Source organism: Hemiscyllium ocellatum, chromosome 1 (genome assembly GCF_020745735.1).
Source record: "Hemiscyllium ocellatum isolate sHemOce1 chromosome 1, sHemOce1.pat.X.cur, whole genome shotgun sequence".
In the NCBI taxonomy this organism is placed as follows: domain Eukaryota; kingdom Metazoa; phylum Chordata; class Chondrichthyes; order Orectolobiformes; family Hemiscylliidae; genus Hemiscyllium; species Hemiscyllium ocellatum.
In genome coordinates this window covers 14,340,572-14,364,441 of record NC_083401.1, presented here as the reverse complement: position 1 = coordinate 14,364,441, position 23,870 = coordinate 14,340,572, and the positions used below count along the sequence as shown (strand labels likewise).

The 23,870-nt window shown below is 44.3% G+C and overlaps 1 protein-coding gene across 1 annotated transcript in view; it reads left to right on the top strand.

Annotated features, from left to right (window-relative positions):
- Positions 1 to 1,540: 1,540 nt before the first annotated feature.
- Positions 1,541 to 23,870, top strand: part of ccdc166 (coiled-coil domain containing 166) — a 29,828-nt gene continuing 7,498 nt past the window's right edge. The window contains exons 1-6 of the mRNA XM_060837480.1: positions 1,541 to 1,596; positions 4,776 to 4,910; positions 6,837 to 6,890; positions 11,503 to 11,557; positions 15,683 to 15,827; positions 19,303 to 19,382. Of these exons, the coding sequence (XP_060693463.1) occupies positions 4,804 to 4,910; positions 6,837 to 6,890; positions 11,503 to 11,557; positions 15,683 to 15,827; positions 19,303 to 19,382 (441 nt within the window). The 5' untranslated portion in view covers positions 1,541 to 1,596; positions 4,776 to 4,803. The remainder of the gene's footprint in view (positions 1,597 to 4,775; positions 4,911 to 6,836; positions 6,891 to 11,502; positions 11,558 to 15,682; positions 15,828 to 19,302; positions 19,383 to 23,870) is intronic.

Below are 23,870 nucleotides of genomic sequence, written 5' to 3'. Positions count from 1 at the left end.
TGCTCCCTTGTGGGCTCCATGACAAGCTGTTCCAAAAAGCCATCCTGTAAGCATTCCAAGAATTCTCTTTCTTTGGATCCACTGGCAACACTATTTACCCAGTCTACCTGCAGTCCCCCATGATCACCATGACCTTGTCTTTGGGACATGCCTTTTCTATTTCCCGGTACATGTTGCGCCACTGGTCCTGACCACTCACCCCGTGGCTCAACACTTTAACTCCCCCTCCCACTCCACCGAGGACATGCAGGTCCTTGGACTCCTCCACCGGCAGAACACAACTACACGACGGCTGGAGGAGGAGCGCCTCATCTTCCGCCTGGGAACCCTCCAACCACAAGGTATGAATTCAGATTTCTCCAGCTTCCTCATTTCCCCTCCCCCCACCTTGTCTCAGTCGGTTCCCTCAACTCAGCACCGCCCTCCTAACCTGCAATCCTCTTCCTGACCTCTCCGCCCCCACCCCACTCCGGCCTATCACCCTCACCTTGACCTCCTTCCACCTATCCCACCTCCATCGCCCCTCCCCCTAGTCCCTCCTCCCTACCTTTTATCTTAGCCGGCTTGGCTCTCTCTCTCTTATTCCTGATGAAGGGCTTATGCTCGAAACGTCGAATTCTCTATTCCTGAGATGCTGCCTAACCTGCTGTGCTTTGACCAGCAACACATTTGGTCTGTACATAACTCCCATTATGGTTTTTTTGCCTTTGTGGTTCCTCAATTCCACCCACACAGACTCCACATCATCCGACCCTATGTCATTCAGTGCCATAGCTTTAATTTTATTCTTCACTAACAAGGCCACCCCACTCCCTCTGCCCACCTCCCTGTCTTTTCAATAAGTTGTAAATTCTTGGATGAGCTCCATTATCAGTTGATTAAGGGATAAATATCGTTCTTACACTGCAGAGAGGAATTCCCTTTAATCACCATATACAATATTTTCAGTTGTTTTGAGAGGGTGTTAGTTTAATATCTCATTGGAAAAATGGGGCCTCTGACAGTGCTGCACTCCCCCAGGACAGCACTGCAGCTTCAGTCTGGAATCAGAGGATTAACATAAACCATTGGGGGTGAAATATATCATTAAAGAACGCCAAGTCATGACAATGCAGTTCAATCCTTATGCTTTTGTTGCCTATGTTAAATTATAATGGTCCCAATTTCTTCAGCATTCAGTCAAGGTTGTTTTTTGATTGGTGGGGTGGAAGAGGAGCGTGAGGGCAAAGAGCATGCGCTGTCACGTCAGGCCGCCGGTCGAGCACATGCGCGGAGGCGGCGGTCTGACATCCGGTTTCCCGGCGTGCCGAGCGCGCGGCAAGATGGCGCCGGCTCACTTCCTGTGTGCCTGTTGCCGCGGCGACCGAATTTCGAAAAAACTAAGTTCACACCTTCATTCGGAAAGGGCAACATCGGGTTTGAACTCCAAGGCGGAGTCACCTTTCAGTCGCTTCACCTTACGTTTCTCTACGCTGGAAAATGGTGTTTTGTTGATGACGACGTGGGGGGTGAGGGTGGAGCAAGCAAGTGGCGGGGGGGAGGGGCCCGGTCGTTGTCATGGTGACGGCTGTTTGTCAAGCCTGAGGCCTACTGCAGGTAACAGGAATAATTCCCAACTACTTACTGCCTGGAGTTAAAGCTCATCGACCACAGTCTGTTAGAATTCATTGTAGAATCTAGGTGTGGGAGATTGAAGGCAATGTTGTGGGATTAAGAAAAAAAGACCTTTATGTTTGGGACAAGATCTGGTTCTGATTCCCTTTTCCAATCCTACCTTGTCCTTGTGCTTTTGTTTTTACACAACCTTTGGTTTTACGTTGAGGGTTGCAGCAATAAACTTAGAGCAGAGAAACATCAGAGTCACTTCACAGAGTGGATTCTGGGGCCGTGGCCCTCTGTGATCTGCAACAGCGCTGTTGCTGGCGGTTGCCTGTCATTGCGGTGTGTTACGTGTTTACATAGGAATTTCCCCATTATAGGTGGGCAAGAGTGTGTATTGGGAAATTGGTAGGTTTAGTCCTTATTATTGCTGCAAATGTGTTGCTGGTCAAAGCACAGCAGGCCAGGCAGCATCTCAGGAATAGAGAATTTGACGTTTCGAGCATAAGCCCTTCATCAGTCCTTATTATTGTGTGTTATGAGTTCGGTGTTAGTCGGTGCTGGAGTTCCTGAGTTACTGCTGTAGCCATGGAAAATCGGATGATATATGAGATTGAATGAAATCGGAACACGAGTAGCTTGTTTGGCCCAGCATTTATTAAGATCATGGCTGATCTGATTTTGGCAGGGGGAATCTCCTGTAATCTTTGACTCCTTAGAGTCACAGAGATGTAAGCACGGAAACGGATCTTTCATTCCAACTTGTCCATGCTGATCACATATTCTAAACTAATCTAGTCCCATTTGGCCCATATCCGTCTAAATTCATAAACCCAGCCAGATGCTTTTTAAATGTTGTAAATATCCCAGCCTCTACCACATCCTCTGGCAGCTCATTCCATACATGCACCATCCTCTGCTTGAGAAAGTTGCCCCTTGGGTCCCTTTTAAACATGTGTCCCTCATTTCTGGACTCCCCACTCCAGGGAAAAGACCTTGTCTATTTATCCAGTCCAACTCACTCCTGATTTTATATACCTCTGTAAGTTCACCCCTCAGCCTCCAATGCTCCAGAGAAAGCAGTCTTAGCCTATTCAGCCTCTCCCTATAGTTCAAACCCTCCAAACACCTGTCTCACTCAGCCTTGAATTTTTTTTCATTTATTCATAAGGTGAGGGCATCACTAGGTAGGCCAGCATTTATTTCCCATTTTAATGGGCAGTTAAGAGTCAACCGCATTTGCTGTGAGTCTGGAGTCACATGTAAGCCAGACCAGGTAAGGATGGTAGTTTTCTTCCCTAAAGGAAACCACACTGGTCTTTGCTGACAATCAACAATGGATTCATGGTGATCATTAGACTCTTAATTCCAGAATTACTATGATTGATTTTTATTGAATTCAAATTCTGCCATCTGCCAAGTAGGATTCAAATCAGAACATTAGCTGAGTCTCTGAATTGACGTCCAGCGGTAGTATAACTCAGTCATCGCCTCCCCGAGATGACTCAGTGACCCAGCACCCATTGCTTTCTGTGCAAAAGACTTCCAAAAATATTCTGAGAGAGGAAACTCCTGTTCCTAAGTGCCTTAAATGGAGATCCTTTCTCTCCATTGTAGTGTGTCCCACCCCCCCCCCCCCCACCCCCACCGCCTTTCATCAGAGAAAGCATCCTGTCATGTACAAACGGAAAACTAAGTAGCAGAACATTCTGCTCCTTTTCCACCATTCAATAAGATCATGGCTGACAATTGTAGCCTCATCCAGACACCTGTCCATCCTAATAACACCTTCCCACTTAACAAGAATGTGGCTTGCTCTGCCTTAAAATATTCAGGGACAGCGGTTCATTTCAAAAGTGACTCTCAAAGACTTATGATCCTCTGAGAGACAAAATCTCACCTATTTTAATGGGCAACTCCTGTTTTTTACACAGTGACTGACAACTCCCTTGCCGCCCCTGTTCTAAGTACTCCCACTGGAGAAAAAGTCCTCTCCCCATCCACTCTGTCAAGACTTTATATGTTTCAGTCAAGTCACCTCTTAGTTGTCTCAACCTCAGCGGAGAGAAGCCTAGACTGTTGGACATTTCCTCATAAAATACACCTGTCTTTCCTGGTATTAGATTAGGTTACTTACAGTGTGGAAACAGGCCCTTCTGCCCAACAAGTCCACACCGACCCTCCGAAGAGGAACCCACCCACACCCATTCCCCTACATTTACTCCTTCACCTAACACTACAGGCAATTTAGCATGGCCAATTCACCTAACCTGCACATTTTTGGATTGTGGGAGGAAACCCACGCAGACCCGGGAGAATGTGCAAACTCCACACAGACAGTTGAGGCAGGAATTGAACCCTGGTCTCTGTTGCTGTTAGGCAGCAGTGCTAACCACTGTGCCACCATGCTGCCCACATTAGTCTGGTCACACCCCTCTGAGCTGACTAAAATGCATCAACGCTTTCAAAACTCTCATCTGTTTGAATAAAATCACCTCTCATTCTTTTAAATATTGAGGGATGTAGGCTCAATCTTTCCTTATGTAACATCCCTTTCCATCCCAGGAATCACCGTAATAAACCTTCTCTGTTCTTTTCTGCTTTCTTAAGTAAGATAACCATTGCAAGTTAGATCTCACCAATCACCTGTACAGTTGTAGCAAACCTTCCCTTCTTTTTTACATTATTACATTTGCAATAAAGACAAACAATTCTTTTGACTTCCTAATTACTTCCTACCTGTAAACTATCTTTTGTGTACAAGAACACACAAATAGAGTCAATCACAACAGAAACAGACTCTTTGGTCCAACTGACCTCTTTGTATTGCACAAGAATGCAGCACACGAGTCAAATAGTTTGGCCTGATATGCCTTTGTCTTGTTCTGAGTTCATTGGCCTTGTCCCTAGTAACTGTTATCATGATGTGGGAAACACCACGTCTGTGTGAAATTCCTCCTCGTTCCCGTATGACCAAGGGCACCAAGGCAGGGCTGTAATTTCCCCATCCTTTCCATCTTACCGTCTTCACATAAACAGAAAGGATGACCAGCTGGGGATGGGGATGGCACACAATGAAGGTCCTAGTCATCGGGCTGAAGAGCGGGGTGAAAAAGTTGACCGAGAAAGCATTTTGCATTTTCATCAAAGTAATTTCTCTTAACATTCTAATCCAGGGAAGAAGAAAAGGGAACAACTGCAAGCATGTCAAAGAAGAAGAAGGGACGTGCAGAAGGCAAGAGCAAGGCGGTAGGAATGGAGTTGGAAGTTTTGACAACAGCTACTGAACGGATTGTCACACTGCAGAACGAGTGAGGATAACAGTATTTAATAACCAGTGTTAGAGGAAATGGGGGGGGGGGCGGGGGTTGGGAGGAGGGGGAGGTACTGCGTGGCAACTGCCCAAGATATGAAGCACGAGTTATTGTAGAAGACTATTGTCATCTTTTGGCTTGTAGATTCGTATATAGAATCAATTATATTGAAGCTGTAATTTGCGCAGACCAAGATCCCATTGCTATTACTGTGTTCAAGAAGCAATGACTCTGTTCTGGAGATGTTTGGGGCAATGTTAGTCAGGCCATCTGGTGAACGCCCCTGCTTTTCTATCAATAGTGGCTGTGGGAACTTGTACATCTCCATAGGCAGATGATACATTGGTATGATCTTCCATCTAGCAGCCCCAGTCTGGATTTTGCAGTATCCCATGCATGGGGTAAGACGGAGTAGAACTCTCTCTACATTGTACCCATCAAACACGACCCAGAGAGGGACAAATCTCAGTCTATTCGAGATGAGACTTGAACTCACAATTCCTGGTTTAGGAAGCCAGCGCTTTATCCATTAGGCCAGTGGAGCCACACCTGAAGATATTCCAGAGCAGCTTTGTGTCCTAGGAGACAGAATCATCGCATTATTTCAGCCTGTAAGGAAAACCATTCAACGTGTTCTTCCTGGACTGGGACAGCATGGAATGAGATACAGACTTTTCATCTAACAGCTCTCTCTATACTGTCCCCATTAAATATTCCCAGGACAGGTACAACATGGGATTAGATACAAAGTAAAGCTCTCTCTATACTCAGAATGACAATTATATATTAACAGGATAGGGACAGCATGGGTTAGATACAGACTAAAGCTGCCTGTACTCTCTAAACTCTGTAAACTGAAAGTTAAACTTCCTTGACACTCTGCATCAGACGCCCCTGGGACAGTGACAGCACAGGGCTAGAAACCCTGTCAAGCTTACTGTACACTGTTCCCATCAAATACTCCCAGGACAGGTATAACATAGGACGAGATACAGGGTAAATCTCCCTCTTCTCTTTTATACTGAATGTAAAACTTTCTCTGCAGAATCTCAATCAAACACTCCCAGGGCAGGGAAAGCATGGGGTTAGATACCGAATAAAAATTTCTCTATTCTGTAAAACTGCAAGTAAAGCTTTACTGTATTCAAACTACAAGTAAATTTTAAGTGAAACTACCTTGACATATTCCCATTAAACACTCCCAGAACAGAGATGACACAGGGTTAGATACAGGATCAAACTTCTCTGAACTAACCCTTTACTCGTGTGAGATTGATGCTAGCTGAATTGATCAGACAGCCAGTGGAACATGTTGAATGGCTGCCTTACAGGCTGAAATAATGTGATGATTCTGTCTCCTAGGACACACAGCTGCTCTGGAATATCTATCCTATTTGCTTTGAGATATTTGAGAAAGATCATAACTTGCATTATCAAAGTGTCTTTTTCACTGTTTTTAATGCGCGGAACTTTGCAGTATGTTTCAGCCTGTCCATAGAAAGAGGACTAGTCTGACTAGACTGGGTAATAGAATACTTCCCAGAACAGACAGATGGTATATAGGACAGTGTGGAGGGGGCTTTACTTTATATGTAACCCTTTGCTGTTCCTGTTCTGGGAGTGTTTGATAGGCTGGAGTTGAGGGAGCTTTACTCTATATCTGACTTTGTGATATACGTGTTTAATAGGTCAGTGTAGAGGGCTCTTTACTTTCAGGTTAAAAATTAGATTACTGTGTACATAACTCTGTGCTGTACCAGTCCTGGGAGTGTTTATAGATGGCAGTGTAAGGGAGGCTTTGGTCTCTATCTAACAGATCCTGTACCTGTCCTGGAAGTTTTAAGTTATTAAGGACAAGTTAAAGCGCAAGAATACTGTAAAGGTTTGGGGAATACTCTGAAATCTTTAATTTTATTTTGAAAGGTACGATGAAATGGTGAAAGAGTTAAAACAAATGAAGTTGAAGATTTATAACCTGTATCCTTTGCTGTGATTTAGTAAATATGCTCAGCATGTGGGAACATGATCAGCATTGGAAATATGGTATTGTTGCAATCACTGAGACTTGGTTGAAGGACAGACAGGACTTGCAGCTCTACATTCCAGGGTGTAGCAGTTTAAGGTCTGATGGGAGGAAGAAAGAGAGGTAGGGACTTTGCTTTATTAATAAAGGAAACTATCACTGCAGTAATACTGGAGGCCATTGAAGAAGGGTGTTTAAATGAGGCATCTGGGTAGAGCTCAAAAATATAAAAAGGGCAGTTACCATGCTGGAAAAGATACTACAGGCCTCCCAACAGTCAGACAAATCACAAGAAAGAATGAGAGAAACAGGGTTTCAGGGACAGTCAGAGAATCATACAGTTCTACAGCACTGAGACAGGCCCTTTGGTCCAAACTGGTCCATGCCAACCAAAATGTCCATCCACTCTTACCCCATTTCTCTGCACTTGGCCCATACCCTTCTAAACCTTTCCTATCCATGTGCAGAGGAACCTCGAATATCTGAAGGACACAGGCAGGGAGTATTTCATTCGGTTAATCGAGTGCTGGATAATATAATTTAGCCAAGCATCGGGACCTTCCAATCATGCCCCATCATCCAAAATTTGGAGAATCGAATGCTGGATAATCGAGGTTCCTCTGCATTTGTCCAAATGCCTTTTAAATGTTGTTAATGTACCCACCTTAACCACTTCTGCTGGCAGCTCATTCCATATGCGTACTGCCCTCTATGTAAAAAAGTTGCCTCTCCAGTTCCCTTTTATTCTTTTCCCTCTAACTTTAAATTGATGCCCTGTAGTCTTGGATTCCCCAACCCTGGGAAAAAGACTGAGTGCATTCACCCTATCCATGCCTCTCAGGAACTTATGCACTTCTATAAGATCCCCCCCCTCAGTCCCCTATGCTCTAAAGAGAAAAGTCCTAGCTTGTCTAACCTCTCCCTATAACGCAGACCCTTGAGTCCTGGCAACATCCTTATAAATTCCTTCTGAACTCTTTCCAGTTTAGTAACATCCTTCCTACAACAAGGTGACCAAAACTGAACATAGTACTGAAGTGTGGCCTCACCAATATCCTGTACAACTGCAACATAGCTTGCCAATTTCTATACTCAATGCCCTGACTGATGAAGGCCAGTGTCCCAAAAGCCACCTTCACTGCCTGTCTACCTATGACTCCACTTTCAGAGAACCATGCACCTGAACTCCAACGTCCCTCTGTTCTATCGCACTCCTTAAGACCCTACCGTTCACCATGAAACTCCTACCTTGATTTGACTTTCCAAAATGCAAAACCTCACACATCTATATTAAACTCCATTTGTCATTTTTTGGCCCACTTCCCCAGCTGGTCAAGGTGTTGCTGTAGGTTTTGATAACCTTCCTCACTGTCCGCGATACTGCCTATTTTAGTGTCATCTGCAAACTTACTAATCATGCCTTGTATATTCTCATTCAAATCATTGATACAGATGTACTGTTTGTTGCCCAGCAGCAACCCCTGAGGCACTCCATTAGTCACAGGTGTCCAGTCTGTCAGGCATCCTTCCACTATTACCCTTTGCTTCTTAGCATCAAGCCAATCGTGCATCCAATTTACCAGCTCCCTCTGGATTCCATGAGAGCTAACCTTCCAGAACAGCCTACCATGTAGAACATTATCAAAGGCCTTACTGAAATCCATAAAGATTACATCTACCATCCTGCCCTCGTCAATCTTCCTTGTCACTTCATCAAAGAACTCTAACAAATTTGTGAGGCATGACCTACCATGCACAAAGTAGGAGCTGACTACTCCTAACAAACCTTGCCCTTCCAAATGCATGTATAACTTATCTCAGGCTTACTGGTCTGTGGTTCCGAGGTTTTCCTTTGCAGCCCAACTTGAATAATGGCACAACATTCACTGCTCTTCAGTCTTCCGGGATGTCGCCTGTGGCTTGGATCTTTTCTGGGCCAGAGGTGACCTGTTCAAGAGGGACGAGTTGCACCTGAACTGGCGTGGGACCAATTTCCTGGCAGCCAGGTTTGCTAGTTCTACAAGGGAGGGTTTAACTGAGATTAGCAGGGAGTCAGTATTCAGAAATAGTTGAAGAGACCGGTCCGACTGGAACACGACAGGGAGTGAGGAATGCCTGTTGGATTAAATTGTATCTATTTCAATGCAAGAGGGCTGATAGATGAAGCCAGTGAATTCAGGGAGTGGATAGGTACGTGGGACTGTGACATTATAGCCATTACCGAAGCATAGCTAATAAGGGAGGAACAGGTCTGGCAGCTTAACGTACCAGGGTACAGGAGCTTTAGGTGAGACAGAGGTGGTGGAAAGAAGAGAGGGGGGAGTTGCATTTTTGTTTAGGGAGAGTATCATAGCAGTAATCAGGATGAAATAACTGAAGGATCGTCCAGTGAGGCTTTGTGGTGGAGAAATAAGGGGATGGTAATGTTATTGGGGTTGTACTATCGGCCCCCAAATACTCAACAGGAAGCAGAGGAACAAATATGCAGGGAGATTGGGGAGACTTGGAGGAGCAATAGAGTTTTCATAGTAGAGGATTTTGATTTTCCTAACATAGACTGGGACTGCCATAGTGTTACAGGCTTAGATGAGATTAAATTTGTTAAGGGCGTTCAGGAAAGTTTTGTCAAGCAATATATAGAGGGTTCTACTCAGTAAAGGGCAAAACTCAATGTCGTCTTGGGAAATAGGTCAGGACAGGTGACTGAAGTGACAGTGGGGGAGCACTTTGGGAACAGTGACAATAGTTCTATTTAAAATAGTTATGAAGAGGGACAAAACTGGTCCATAGTTCAAGTTCTTAACTGGGACAAGGTGAATTTTGATGGAAATAGACAGGAATTTGTCTAATTAGTTTGTTTGCAGGCAAAGGGACCTCTGGCAAGTGGGATGCCTTGAAAAGTGAGATAACAGGAGTTCAAGATCTATGTGTTCCTGTGAGGGTGAAGGGCAATGTTGGCAGGAGTAGGGAACCCGAGATGACAAGAGATATTGATCAGAAAAAAAGGAGAAATGGCTCAGGCGCAGGCAGCTGTGATCATGGGAATCCCTAGAGCTACATAGGGGAACAGGAGTTTACTGAAGAAGGAAATCAGGAGGGTGAAAAGGTGGCACGAGATAGCCTTGCTAACATTACTGGGATCACATTAATGTGAAAGGATTAGTCAAGGTGGAACTTTTAAAGTGAATTCAGGAGAGCCTTTTGTACCAGTACGTGGAGTCCTACTAGAGGTGGGGCAATGCTCGACATAACCCTAGAGAATGAAACGGTCAAGTGCCTGATGTTTCAGTTGGCAAGCCTTTTGGAGACAGTGACCATAACTCTGTAAATTTCAAAGTCATTATGGAAAGGGATAAGGATAATGTAGAATTGAAGTGTCTAAATTGGGAGAGGGTCAATTTCAATATCATTAATCAGGATCTGGTAAACATAAAGAAGGCAAAGGGTGATGCTGGAGAGATGTTTTTGTAATTGGAAACCTGTGACCACAGGGTTAAGTGCTCGGACACTTGCTGTTGGTTATATACATTAATAGTTTGGAGAGGAATGTAAAAGGTATAATTAGTAAATTTGTAAATGACAAGAAAACTAATGGTGTTATTGATAGGAGGATGGGCTCAGGCTACTATTAATCAGCTGGTAAAGTGGGCAGATGGAACTTAATCCTGAGCAACAAAGTGACCTTAGTGTACAAGTCCATCGATCCTTGAAGGTGTCAGCACAAGTAGACAGGGTGGTGAGGAAGGCATATGGGATGCTTGCCTTCATTAGCTGGGACATAGAATATAGGAGCAAGAAAGTCTTGTTACAACTTTATTTAAAAAGAATGGTTAGGCTACTGATGGAATACTGTGTGCAGTTCTGGTTGCCACACAGTCAGAAGGATGTGATTGCGTTGGAGATGGTGCAGAGGAGATTCATTAAGCTGTTGCCTGGATTGAAAAGTCTCAGCTATGAGGAGAGACTGACTAGGCTGGGTTTGCTTTCCTTGCAGTAAAGGAGGCTGAGGGGGGGATCTGTTTGAGGTATACAAAATTATGGAGAGGCATCAGCAGAGTAGATCATGAGAATCTCTACCCCATGGCTGATGTGTCTAAGTTTAAAGTAAGGAGCAAGTCATTTAGAGATCTGAGAATTTTTAAAATTTGCCCAAGAGGGCGATATAAATATGGATTGAGCTGCCTGAGAGGGTGGGGGAAGCAGGTACTCTCGCAACATTTCAGAGGCATCTGGAAGCATCTGCTAGGGCATAGCAAGCTAGTCATATTGGGTCTCCGGGATATGGTCTTCTATGCACTTATTATCAATAGAATTCGAGTGTTTTAGGCCTCTCCAGCCAGTGGATAAACCCAGAGTTGGCATTCATAGCTGTTCTTCCGGCCATTACTCTGGGAGTGGAGGCAGGGTTCTTCAGTATCCACAGTTACAAGGGAAGGCTTTTGGAAGAGGTCATTACAAGGTGACCTTGCGATACTGAATGGGCTCCCTCACCCGTGCTGAGATCTGTGTCATGAGCTCGCGCTGAAACTCCAGTTTGATTTGTGTACTTTAGCCACCAGTTCACAGGCGAAAGGAGAATGAGTTCCTTGAAAAGGAAGCACAGCAGACACGCCTGGAAACTGTAAGTAGCCAATCTGCATCCCATTGAATTGAATTGATTGTCACATGTAAAAGCTTTGTCTTATGAGCAATCCAGGCAGATCACAGAGTTAAGTAGGATAGATACTAAATAATAGGTAACAGCAGCAAAAACAAAACCAAAGGTTCAGGCGAATGTTAAGAGTTTGTGAGTCCATTCAGTATTCTAACAACAGTAGGGTAGAAACTGTTCCAAAACCAGCTGGTGTGTATGTTCAGGTTTCTGTACCTTCTCCCCGATGGTAGAGGTTGTAGAAAAACATTGCCAGGGTGGGATGGATCTTTGAGAATGCGGGCGGCCTTTCCTTGACAGTGGGCCTGGTAGATGGATTCTCTAGATGGGAGGTTGGCCTTTGTGATTGGCCGGGCCAAGTTCACCACTCTCTGTAACCGTCTCTGATCTTGAATGGTACAGTTGCCATACCAGGTAGTGATACATCCAGACAGAATGCTCTCGATGGTGCACCTATAAAAGTTGGCAAAGGCAGTCCTCACTTTCTCCTATTCACCATCATGCCAAATTTCCTCAGCTGCCTGAGGAAGAAAAGCTGTTATTGGGCCTTTGTAACCAGTGCGTCCACGTGAAGATCCTAGAAAGCTTGTTGTGGATGAGCACTCCCAGGAGCTTGAATTCTCCACTCGTTCCACCCTCTGTGCTGTTAATGTGTACAGGTGGGAGGGGCATGAGTAGCATCCCGCCGCAAGTCAATAATGAGTTCCTTGGTTTTACTAACATTGAGAGCTAAGTTGTTCTCAGTGCACCATTTTTCCAGCTCTTCCACCTTCTGTCTGTAGTCTGTTCTGTCGCCATCTGAGATTCGACTGACTGTGGTAGTGTCATCAGCAAACTTGTAAGTGGCATTAGTCTGGTATTTGGTGACACAGTCATAGGTATAACAGTGAGTACAGTAGGGACTGAGTACGCATCCCTGGGGGGGCTCCAGTGTTAAGTGTTAGTGAGGATGAAATATTGTGCCCAATCTTCACTGATTGTGGCCTGTGGGTCAGGAAACTGAGGATCCAGTTGCAAAGATTGAGGCTTCGTCCGAGATCAATAAGTTTAGTAATTAGTAATGAGGGGATGATAGTGTTGAAGGCTGAACTGTAGTCACTGAGTAGGATTCTTACGTAGCTATTCTTGGTGTCAAGATATACTGGGGAGGAGTGAAGGGCATGTGATATGGCATCTGACATGGATCTGTTGGTCCGGTAGGCAAATTGGAGTGGGTCAAGAGTAGTGGGGAGGCTGGGGTTGATTAATGCCATGACCAGCCTTTCAAAGCACTTCATGACCACCGAAGTTAGGGCCACTGGGTGGTAGTCATTGAGACATGCTGCATGAGCCTTCTTAGGCACAGGGATGATGGCAGAGCTAGAGAAGAATTTGTACCATAGCCAATCTGTTGGGACCTGGGACAGGAATGTTAGACCTGAGGAATATGGTCGAGACCTGAGGAAGTAGCCTATTCTACACCTAGTAAAGAGAAGCTAGTGTCCAACAAAGAGGGTCAGGACCTGAGGAATCCTAGAAAATAGAAAAAGGCCATCAATCCTCTGAGCATGCTCCATCATTCGATATGATTGTGGCTGATTGTCCTGCTCAGCACCCTGTTCCCCATACCCTTTGACCTCCTTAGACCTAAGGACGTGATCTAACTCCTTTATGAAAATGCTCAGTATTTTGGTCTCAACAGCAGAGAATTCCACAGGCTCATCACTCTCTGGGTGAAGGAATTTCTCTTTGTCTCAGTCCTAAATGGCCCATCTCATATCCTTAGATGAAAATCCATGGTAATCAGGAACACCCTTCCTGCGTTTACCCTGTCTAGTCCTGTTAGAGTTTTAGAAGGTTCCATGAGATCTCGCTTCATTCTTCTAAACTCCAGCAAATATAGTCCTCATTGATCTCGTCTCTCTCGGTTTGATTGTGGCTCATTGCCTCCTCTGCCCTCTTCACCACTGGTCAGAAGTCACATGACACCAGGGACATCACCTGACAAAGGAGCAGCGCTCTGAGAGTCTGTGATTTCAAATAAACCTGTTGGACTATAACCTGGTGTCGTGTGACCTCTGACGTTGTCCACCCCAGTCCAACACTGCCACCTCCACATTACTTCCTTACCATTGGAGGCTATCCAGGACCAAAGCTGTGGAATTCTCTCCCTAAACAACTCACCCCCCCCTCTCTTTTTTAAGGCCATCTTTAAAACATACCTCTTTGACAAAACATTGATTGTCCCATGCATCCCTCTCTTAGGCTGCTACACAATTTGTTTTATTTTGCTCCTGTGAAGCCACAATGGGGTATTTTTCCTGATATCAGTATGTTGTTTATGTCTCCAGTTCAGCGGGTGTGATGTGAAAAGCAGTCACAGTACAGGATTGTAACCATTAGAGGGAGGCAGAATGCTTTTATCATTTAAGAGGGATTTGGTTAGAGGCAGTTATGAAGCAGGAGATGAGACAGACAGAAGACACAGATTTAATTGAGAAAAGAATTAGAGAACTCTTTTTAACCCAATGCGCTGCTATGATATTTTTTCTTTATCCTTTTTTAGAATGTGGCAAAGGTCACCACTGCCTTTATATCCCACAACGATTTAATTTAAATTAAACCAGCTGCCGTGGGTCTGATTAGAGTCCCTGTGCCCTGAGTATCAGCCTGCATTTCCAGATGACAGTGACATGACCATTAAACCAATTGCTCCCCTTCATCTGGCACACACTGCCCGATCGGGTAGTGGAGGTTGATTCAGTTGGAACTTTCAACAGAGAATCAGATAGAAATTTGCGCTATGGGACTAATTTTTCAAAGACCCATCAAAGACAACAGAGGCAGAATGACCTTTCTCTGCTGGATGGTTCACTGTTTGTGTGATCAGCTGACTGAAGCTCCCATGTGAAATTTCAGACCAATCAGCTTCTCTGAAGCTGGATCCTATCACCATTGCCTGGGAGTCTCAACGCTGACTCTAGTCCCACCACCTCAATGCTACCTGTCCCTCATCTGCAAACATAGCCAGAATACCCTTAGTTCCTTCATCAGATCATTAATGTATAAAGTGAAAAGTTGTAGTCCTAACATTGACCCTTGTGGAAATACAATGTGGGGAAGGCTTCCATCCTGAGAAGGACCCTTTTATCCCCACTTTCTACCTTCTGCCAGACAGCCAAGTTGTTATCCATGCTGGTACCTTGCCTGTAACATCATGGGCCCTTATCTTACTCAGCAGCCTAATGTGCAGCACCTTATCAAAGGCTTATGGAATCCAGATAGATAACATCCATTGGCTCTCCTTAGTCTAACCTGCTCATTACTTCATCAAAGAATCCTAACAGATTTGTCAGGCATGACCTCGCTTTGATGAAACCATGCTGACTTTGCCCTATTTTACCATACACTTCCAAGTATTCAAAAATCTCATCCTTCATAATGGATTTCAAAATCTTCCCAACAACTGAGGTCAGGCTAATCGGCCTGTAATTTTCCATCTTTAAACTGACTTCCTTTTTAACCAGGGGTGTTATATAGCGATTTTCCAGTTCTCTGGGATCCTCCCTGATTCCAGTGATACCTGAAAGCTCACCAGTAAAGCCTGTGCTACCTCTTTGGCTAGCTCCTTCAGTCCTTATGTATGTTTAAGGCTGAGATAGATTCTTGATCATTAGGGGAAAGGACATGAAAGTGGATATGAGGAATGTCAGATCAGCCATGTTCTTATTGACTCGCGGAGCTGGCTCGAGGGGCCAAACAGTCTGCCCTTCTTCCTATTTCTTATGATCTTATATTCTGAAGAACGGTCACTGTTTTCTACACTATTTTCCATCTACAGATGGTGTCAAGCCTGCTGAATTTTTCCAGAAATTTCTGTTTTTTTCCCAGATCTTGAGCATCACACTTTTTTGTTTAACATGACTGCCATTGCTGCCAGTGCATTATCCCATTACCTAGTGTGTATTATGGTGCTGTAACACAAGACAAACTATGCATTCGCCAATACATAAACCATTTAACTCCTTCAATATTATTAGTTAATCAGCATTTTTTGGCCGTGCAGGTAAACATGGATTTCTAAAGTTTGACACATTTTAATTCTAATTGGTTTAGCACGAATACATCGTACAAATGTCCAAAAGGACTGAGAAAAGGCAGAATCAGATTATTACGATTAATGATCAGAATCGCCAGAGCCTGGAAGAAATCAGGACTGCAAAGGAGAAAATACTGGCTGAATTTGAGGTACAGAAACAAGGTTTGTTCAAATGCAAATCATACTCTTTGGCACGAGAGACAAATTGCCTCATTCTTCACTCTGCATTGCAGTAGCCACCAACCATAATTCCCCACAAATAAGATACATATAGGAAGCAATTCATTGGAAGTTCCCTGTCTGATGACTGCAATGAGGTGGTTCTCTTACAAAGGAAGGAATGACAGGATGAGCCTGTATTACTTGGAGTTGAGAAGAATGCGAACCTTATTGAAACATATACGATTCTGAGGGGGCTTCGCAGGGTGGCAGTTGAGAGTGTTTTTGCCCCCATGGGGATGGGGAAGATGGGAAGTCAAGATCAATGGGACACAGTTTCAAAATAAGAGAGTTTCCCATTTGTAATGGCAGTGACATATTCCTTGTCTCAGAGATTGTTAGTACTTGGGATCTCCTCCACAGAGAGTAGGGAAAGCAGGCTCTGCATGAGAATTGAGACGAAGTCAAATATTAAGTGGCTCAAGGAGCTGAATTGCCTAATCCTGCTCCTTATCAGGGCTGACTTAAGGAGAGATTTAAATTACAAGGCACAAAGGTTCTAAGAGCAGGCAGGAAATTGGAATCAAGGCCCTAAATAAATCCTGTTGACTGGCAGAACAGGTTCGAGGGGCTAAAGGTCTTTTCCTGCTCCCATTTATTCTGCCTTTTGTTGATCCATTACACTTGGCTTTATGAATGTTCTTTCCAATTAGTAACTCCCCTTGTTCTTTGTCAATAGTGCTGCACACCTGTTATTTATAAGTGTTTCTCCAGTTCTCACCTTTTAAAGTTATGAGTGAATCTGTTTTCATCTTTTCAGGCAGTGCTTTCCACATTGCAGCTGGCTGGGTAGGAACAACTGTTCACCTCTCCCCTGATTATTTGCCAATTATATCCTGTGGTCACTGATTCTCCTGGAAGTGGAAGCAGTTATTGCCTACTTACTTGACTAAAACACTTCTTGAAAAAACCATTTTTAAACCTCCAAGGAGAGGTTTTCCAGTTCCTCTAATCTCTGTCCGTAAGTGTTGTCCAATTATCAATGGAACAGTTCCTGTAAATATCTTCTAAACCTCCTCTAGAAAGCCTTGACATTCTTTCTAAAGGGTGGTACTTGTAATGAGCACAGCAGAAGTCTGTACTAAGGGGTTGCTAGGTTACTGAGAGAGATAATCGTTTTGCTGCTCAGAGAATCCAGGACGGAGAGAAAAGCTTAATTTTTAGAAGGTTTTTTTCATGGGGTTTGAGAATTGATGGCAAGGCCAGTGCTGAGGTTGGGGTACATTGCAAGTTTTTGATTTTTAAATTTCTGAAGTGTTTGCAAGTTCAAAAGAAAGAAAGAAATACTGCATTTGTTTAATACTTTTCACAAGCACCAGGTGTTTGAATGCACTTTTTAAAGCTAATGAAGCACTTCTCAGGTGACATCACTGTTGTAATGTCAGAAACCCAGAAGCCAATTCACATGGAGTAACGATATAATAATTATATTCATTAATAATCATGACCAACAATATAGACCAGATAATCTGTTTTTGTATATAATCAATAAATAGTGACAAGCAAAGAGAGAAACTCCATGACCTTTTTTTGAATCTTGTGCATCCACCTGAGAGGGCAGACAGGGTCTTAGTTTAACATTGCAACCAAAACAATGAACACCTTGAACAATGCAACATTCCCTCTGGATTGCCCTGAAGGGATGGCCTTGACTTCTTGTTCAAGGCCTAGAACCGAAATTGAATCCAGAATCTTTTGACTTCAGAGGCAACAGTGTTACTGAGTTATATTAACGTTTTATTTAAACTGTTCAAGGAACGTGGCTGTCGCTAGCTAGCCCAGCATTTATTGTCCATCTCTCGGTGAGAAGGTAGGGATGGAACTGCTGCAGTCCATGTACTGTATGTAGATCCACAATGATATTAGGGAGGGAATTCTAGGATTTTGATCCAGTGACAGTGATGGAACAGAAATGTATTTCCACGGAGAAAGTGATGATTGCAGATGCTGGGGATCAGAGTCGAGAGTGTGGTGCTAGAAACGCACAGCAGGTCAGGCAGCTTCTGAGGAGCAGGGGATTCGATGTTTCGGGCATAAGCCCTTCATCAGGAATGAGGCTTGTGGGTCAGGGCTGAGAGATAAATGGGAGGGGGTGGGGCTTGGAATATGAGGCGATCCTCCTTCAGACACCGTCGGTAACGGTTTCAGAGAACATCTCTGGGACACCCACACCCACAAACCCCACTACCCATGGCTGAACACTTCAGTTCTCCCTCCCACTTTGTCAAGGCTATGCAGGTCCTGGGCCTCCTCCACCACCAAACTGTTACCACCTGGAGGAAGAATGCCCTCAAATTCCACCTTAGGACCCTATAACCACACGGGATAAATGTGGATTTCAACAGCTTCCTCATTCCCCCCCCCCCCCAACTATCTCAGTCCCAAGTCTCCAACTTGGCACCGCCCTTCAGACCCGTCCATCACTCCCCCTCTGACCTATCACCTTCTCCCATCTATCACTTTCCCAGCTGCTCCCCCCCCCCCCCCCCCCCCCCCAAAATATATTTCCAATTTAGGATGGTGAGTGGTTTGGAGGGGAACTTGCAGGTGGTGGTGTTCCCATGTATCTACTGCCTTTATCCTTTGAGGTGGAAGTGGTTATGGATTTGGAAGGTGCTACTGAAGGACCTTGGGCTGAATATTTGAGTTGGGGTGGTGAAACAAACAGATGTTATAACGGTTTCTGTGTGCTGAACCTATGGAAGAGACAGTTCCTAGTCTGGGAATTTTGAAAGGTTGCCTCCTTAATTGACATGGAGACAAGATTCCTGTCTAATCTACAAGAAAGCCTGTGATCTCGTGTGAGACATTCTAGCTTCAGAGGCACAGCGATTTCAATAAAGGGTGAGAGGATGCTTGAACAAACACATCTCACAAATTGTTTTCATTGAACTTTTAAAACAGGTCATCACTGGAGGTGTTGGAGGATAGGCAGCTTATATGTAATTGAGATGATATTTGAGTGGTGGATGTGTACAGGGCGCCTTTTGAGTAAGGTGCCACTCCTTATTCCTACCATTTTCTGTCTGGACCACAAAAAACACTCTGCCCATTCTGGCCTGCCTGCCTGGACAAGCATATTATGGTGTGGATAATGCCTTATCCTCCTCAATAGACTTGCTAACCAACCTTATAGACCTTCAATTAATCATTACTGTCAGCGCCTGCCTGTCTGGCAATATCATGAGCTGCTGTTTCTATCTAACAATAACCACATTACAAATTGTCCTTAAAGCTTCTTTGACTATGTGAAAGATGGTCTATAAATGTAAGACTTCCTTTGGTGTGACATACAGGAAATATTTTAGCTGAAGTGTAATTTATGAACATTTATAGCATTGATGGTACTGAATGCGGATAGTCACAAAGCGGGGAAATACCCAACACATCTATTTTTGTTCCTCTCTGCTTTCTTCAGAACTGGAAATCACATACACACAGAAGGAAAATGAGCTGGTTCAGCTTAAGAAGGAGATTGAAGACCTTGGGGAATATAAAGTAAGTGAACCCCTCGCCTGAGCAAAGCATTTCAGCTGGACAGGATTTTATTTTGGCAATCTAACCAAATCTTTATCCAGTACTCTATTGTCCAGTAAGGTAACCATTAGCGATGAGAGTTCAAAGCTCCTCACTGCTGTTTTAAACACCTGCATGTATAAAGCTGGTCACAGGAAAAGTGACCTGTCTGACACTTTGCATTTTCAAGGTATGGGCCAAGAATGGCTTAGATAGCATCATACCTTCCTGTGGCCAGATGAGGTACCTCACATGATCATGAGCTTGTCAGATCATTAACTGTCTAAGTTATCCAGCGAGTCACTTGTAACAAATGAGCTAGGAATTCTTGCCACTGGCAGGACTTTCTAGTGCTGCAAGTTCTAATGCAATATTTAAAAGTCAACTGGACAACCATTTCAGTTTCTGCAAGCTATGAATCTGTGGTGGTTGTCATTAAAAATCCAGAACTGACTTCCAAGAAGAAGTCAGGTTTAGTGGTGCTGCTGGATGGAGTCGCCAAAGGAAGGTCTCATCCACTTCCCAGGGGATGGCATCAGGAGGCCATCCCATCAGACCCTCCAGCTTAGCAGCAGGTGGAAGCATGGGTCAGTGCCACGGGCCCACATGAAAGTGATGGCATGCTGTACCACCAGAAAGTGAATGATTGTCCTACAGGAGTGGGTGGCATCATCTTCTCTCTGTGACCACACGTTCACAGGGGCATCACTTGACTCTGCTACTGCACAGTCGTTGGCAGCAAGGTCCTTCATTGAATGCATGATGACCACTCCAAGGGGCACTTTTTCCTCTGAAAATGTATTCCAAGTGCCTGATCTGACATGGAGACAGGTGAGAAATGAGAGAGGTCCCCTGGCAGTTTCTTCCTGGGACCCTGCAGATTGGACACTGTCAGCAGGTTGCCATGGCTAGAGCTTCAAAGGATGCCTGCCAAAGTCTTCAAGTTCATTGGGATGTCCCAGTCTGTGGGGTTCCTCTCCTCCAGCCCCAGCTGCAGATGTCTGGGCTGCACCTGGATATAGTAAATGGAAGACAAAAAGAAATTTGTAAGAACCAATCAGTGCAAGTGATGTTCAATCATTGTGCATGTTCTGAACTTCTGTTAATATCCATTCATGTGCTCTGTTCTAACCTGTTATAGACAAAAGAACAGTTGCAGTGCAGAAATAGACCCTTTAGCCCCACCAAAACTGGACTGACACATGATGCCTTTCTGCACTAAAAACCTTTTGTCTCTCTATGGTCTGTATCCCTGTATTCCTTGCCTATTCATGGAACTGTCAAGATGCCTCTTTAGCATTACTATTGTAGCCTCCAGTCTACTTCTGGCAGCACATTCCAGGCACTTACTACACTCTGGGTTAAAATAAAACCTGCATGTCACATCATGTCTCACCTTGAACCTATGTTCTCTAGTAATTCACATTTCTACCCCAGGAAAAAGATTCTGACTATCCAATCTGTCCACACCTCTCATAATTTTGTAGATTTCTGTCAGGTTACGCTTCAGACTCTGATGTTCAAGTGAAAGAAACCAAGGTTGTCCAATTTCTCATAGCTAATACCCTCCAAGCCCCCCAGGTAACATCCTGCTAAACCATCTCTGTACCCTCCCTGAAGCCTCCACATCCTTCTGGTAGTGTGGTAACCAGAATTGTGCACAATGTTCCAAATGTGACCGAACTAAAGTTCTATACAACAGCGACATGACTTGACAGTTTTATACTGTCTGCCCTCATTGGTGACGGCAAACAAGCCATATGCCTCTTGACCACCTTATTCACTTCTGTGGCCACTTTCAGAAAACTATGGACCCATGCGGCCAGATGCCTCTGATGCTACTAAGGGTCCTGCCATTTACTATATACTTCTATCCTACTTAAGATTTCCAAGCATGCATCACCTTGCATTTGTCCAGATTAAACTCAATCTATCATTTCTTCACCCAAGTTTCCATCTGGCCAGTATCCTGCTGTATCCTCTGGAAATCTTCTTCACTACCTTTGTTATCTGCAAACATACCAATCAGCCCACCTACGTCCTTGAAATCATTTAGATCTATATTATGAGCAACAGGGGTCCCAGCACTGATACCTGCAGAACACCACTGGTCACAGATCTCCAATCCAATCCTTCTACTGATACTCTGTCTTTTATGATTAAGCCAGTTTTGTATCCATTTTACCAGATCACTGCAGATCCATGTTAATTTCACCTTTTGTATCAACCTGTCTTGAGGAACCTTGTCCCAGGCCTTGCTAATGTCCATGTCAACAAAATTACTGACCTGCCGTCACCAATCATCTTTGTCAATTCCTCAAAAAACTCAATTAGGTTTGACAGACATACCTTTCCTGCACAAAGCCATGCTGTCTATTGCTAATAAGTCCGTACTTTTCCAAATATGAGTAAATCCTATCCCTAAGAATGTTCTCCAAGAACTTCCGAGGTTCACTGGCTTGTAATTTTCTGATTGTCCCCGTTACCCTTTGTAAACAAAGAACAACATTGGCTATTCTTCAGTCCTCTGGACCTCTCCTGTGACTAAAGAGGATACAAAGATTTCATACCAGGCCCCAGCAATTTCCTCACCTACCTCCCTCAGCATTCTGGGATAGATCTCAGAACTTGTCTACCTTTATACTTTTTTAAAAACACCCAGAACCACTTTTTTTCATATTGATGTACTCCATAATATCAACATATCCATTCCAAGACTTACCATCCACCATGTCCTCCTCATTCGTCAAGGAGATCACTCACTTCTTCCAGTTCCACACAAAATTCCCTTCTTTGACCTTGAGTAGACGTACCCTTTCCCTAGCTACCCATTAGCTCCTTATATACATGTAAAACACCTTGGAATTTTCCCTAATTGTTTTTGCCAAAGACCTTTCATTGCCCCTCGTAGCCCTCTGAATTCCTTCTTTGAGCTCTTTCCCGCTCTCTTTGTATTTTTCGAGAACTCTGTCTCTCTGCTGTTCCTTAAACCTTATGTATACTTCCTTTTCCTTTTTGACTAAAATCTCTTTTTCGTTTGCTATCCAAGATTTCTGAATCTTGCCATCCTTATCCTTCATTTTCTCAAGAATATGCTAGTCCTGAACTCCAATGAACTGGCCTTTGAAACGTTCCCACATGCCAAATATAGGTTTACCCTCAAACAATCGCCCTGACCTACATTGCCCAGCTCCTGCCTATTGTGGTAGTTAGCCTTCCCCCAGTTTAATACTTTTACCCAAGGATTACTGTTGTCCTTATCTATAAGTAACTTTAAACTTAGAGAATTATGGTCACTCTTCCCAAAATCCTCTCCCAACTAAAAGTTCGATCACTTGGCTGGGTACATTCCCCAACAACAGGACTATTATGCTCTTTCCCTAGTTGGATACATATTGTATCCTGGCCACACCTAACAAAGGCCAATTCACCTGACCTGCACATCTTTGGACTGTGGGAGGAAACCGGAGCACCCAGAGGAAACTGGAGCACTCAGACATGGGGAGAATGTGCAAACTCCACACAGTTGCCCGAGGCGGGAATTGAACACGGGTCCCTGGTGCTGTGAGGCAGCAGTGCTAACCACTGAGCCACCATGCTGCCCTCAAGTTGTGCACCTTCAGCTAAAAGACCTGCTTTTTAGTCATGTATCTTAGAACCTCTATCACACTCAGCAATGGAGGTGACTTCAGGTCTTCTCACTCTCAGAGAAGCACATATAGGTTGGAGATTGCAGTCAAGATGCTGCTGATGTGTCTAATCTTGGGTGTCTAATTGGTCAACCCTATATATTCTCCTTAAGACAGAGACTGTCGAGTCTATCATGTGTTTACAGGCTTCAGGAGAGAAAGGTCTGGGCTCAGTCTAGGGTTCTCACAGCCATGGTACAACATGACACCTGAAGCCAGTGCCCTGCCTTCCCCTCTTATCCAGGCCCATGTCCAGATTCTCGTCCTGGTCTTCATCCTCCAAAGTTTCATCACAAACCTGTGTCCCTTCTCATCCAATATACTACTCCTTTGGGACTGAATTGTGGAGCCGTAGCAAGCAATTATAATGTGGGAAGCCCTGTCTGGGGTATACTGCATGGCTGCAAATGTGTTGCTGGTCAAAGCACAGCAGGTTAGGCAGCATCTCAGGAATAGAGAATTCGACGTTTCGAGCATAAGCCCTTAGGGCTTATGCTCGAAACGTCGAATTCTCTATTCCTGAGATGCTGCCTAACCTGCTGTGCTTTGACCAGCAACACATTTGCAGCTGTGATCTCCAGCATCTGCAGACCTCATTTTTTACTCGTATACTGCATGGCACCAGTCTAGCCCTCAAAACCGATGGCCTGTTCTGCTGTGGTCCTGGTTGAAGGGGTACATGAGCAAGTTTTTCTCATTTGAGTTTGATAAGACCCACTTATTTGGCGTTTCAGTCCTTATGGTGAGCGTCATGTCTGATGTCTGCCCCATCTTACCATGT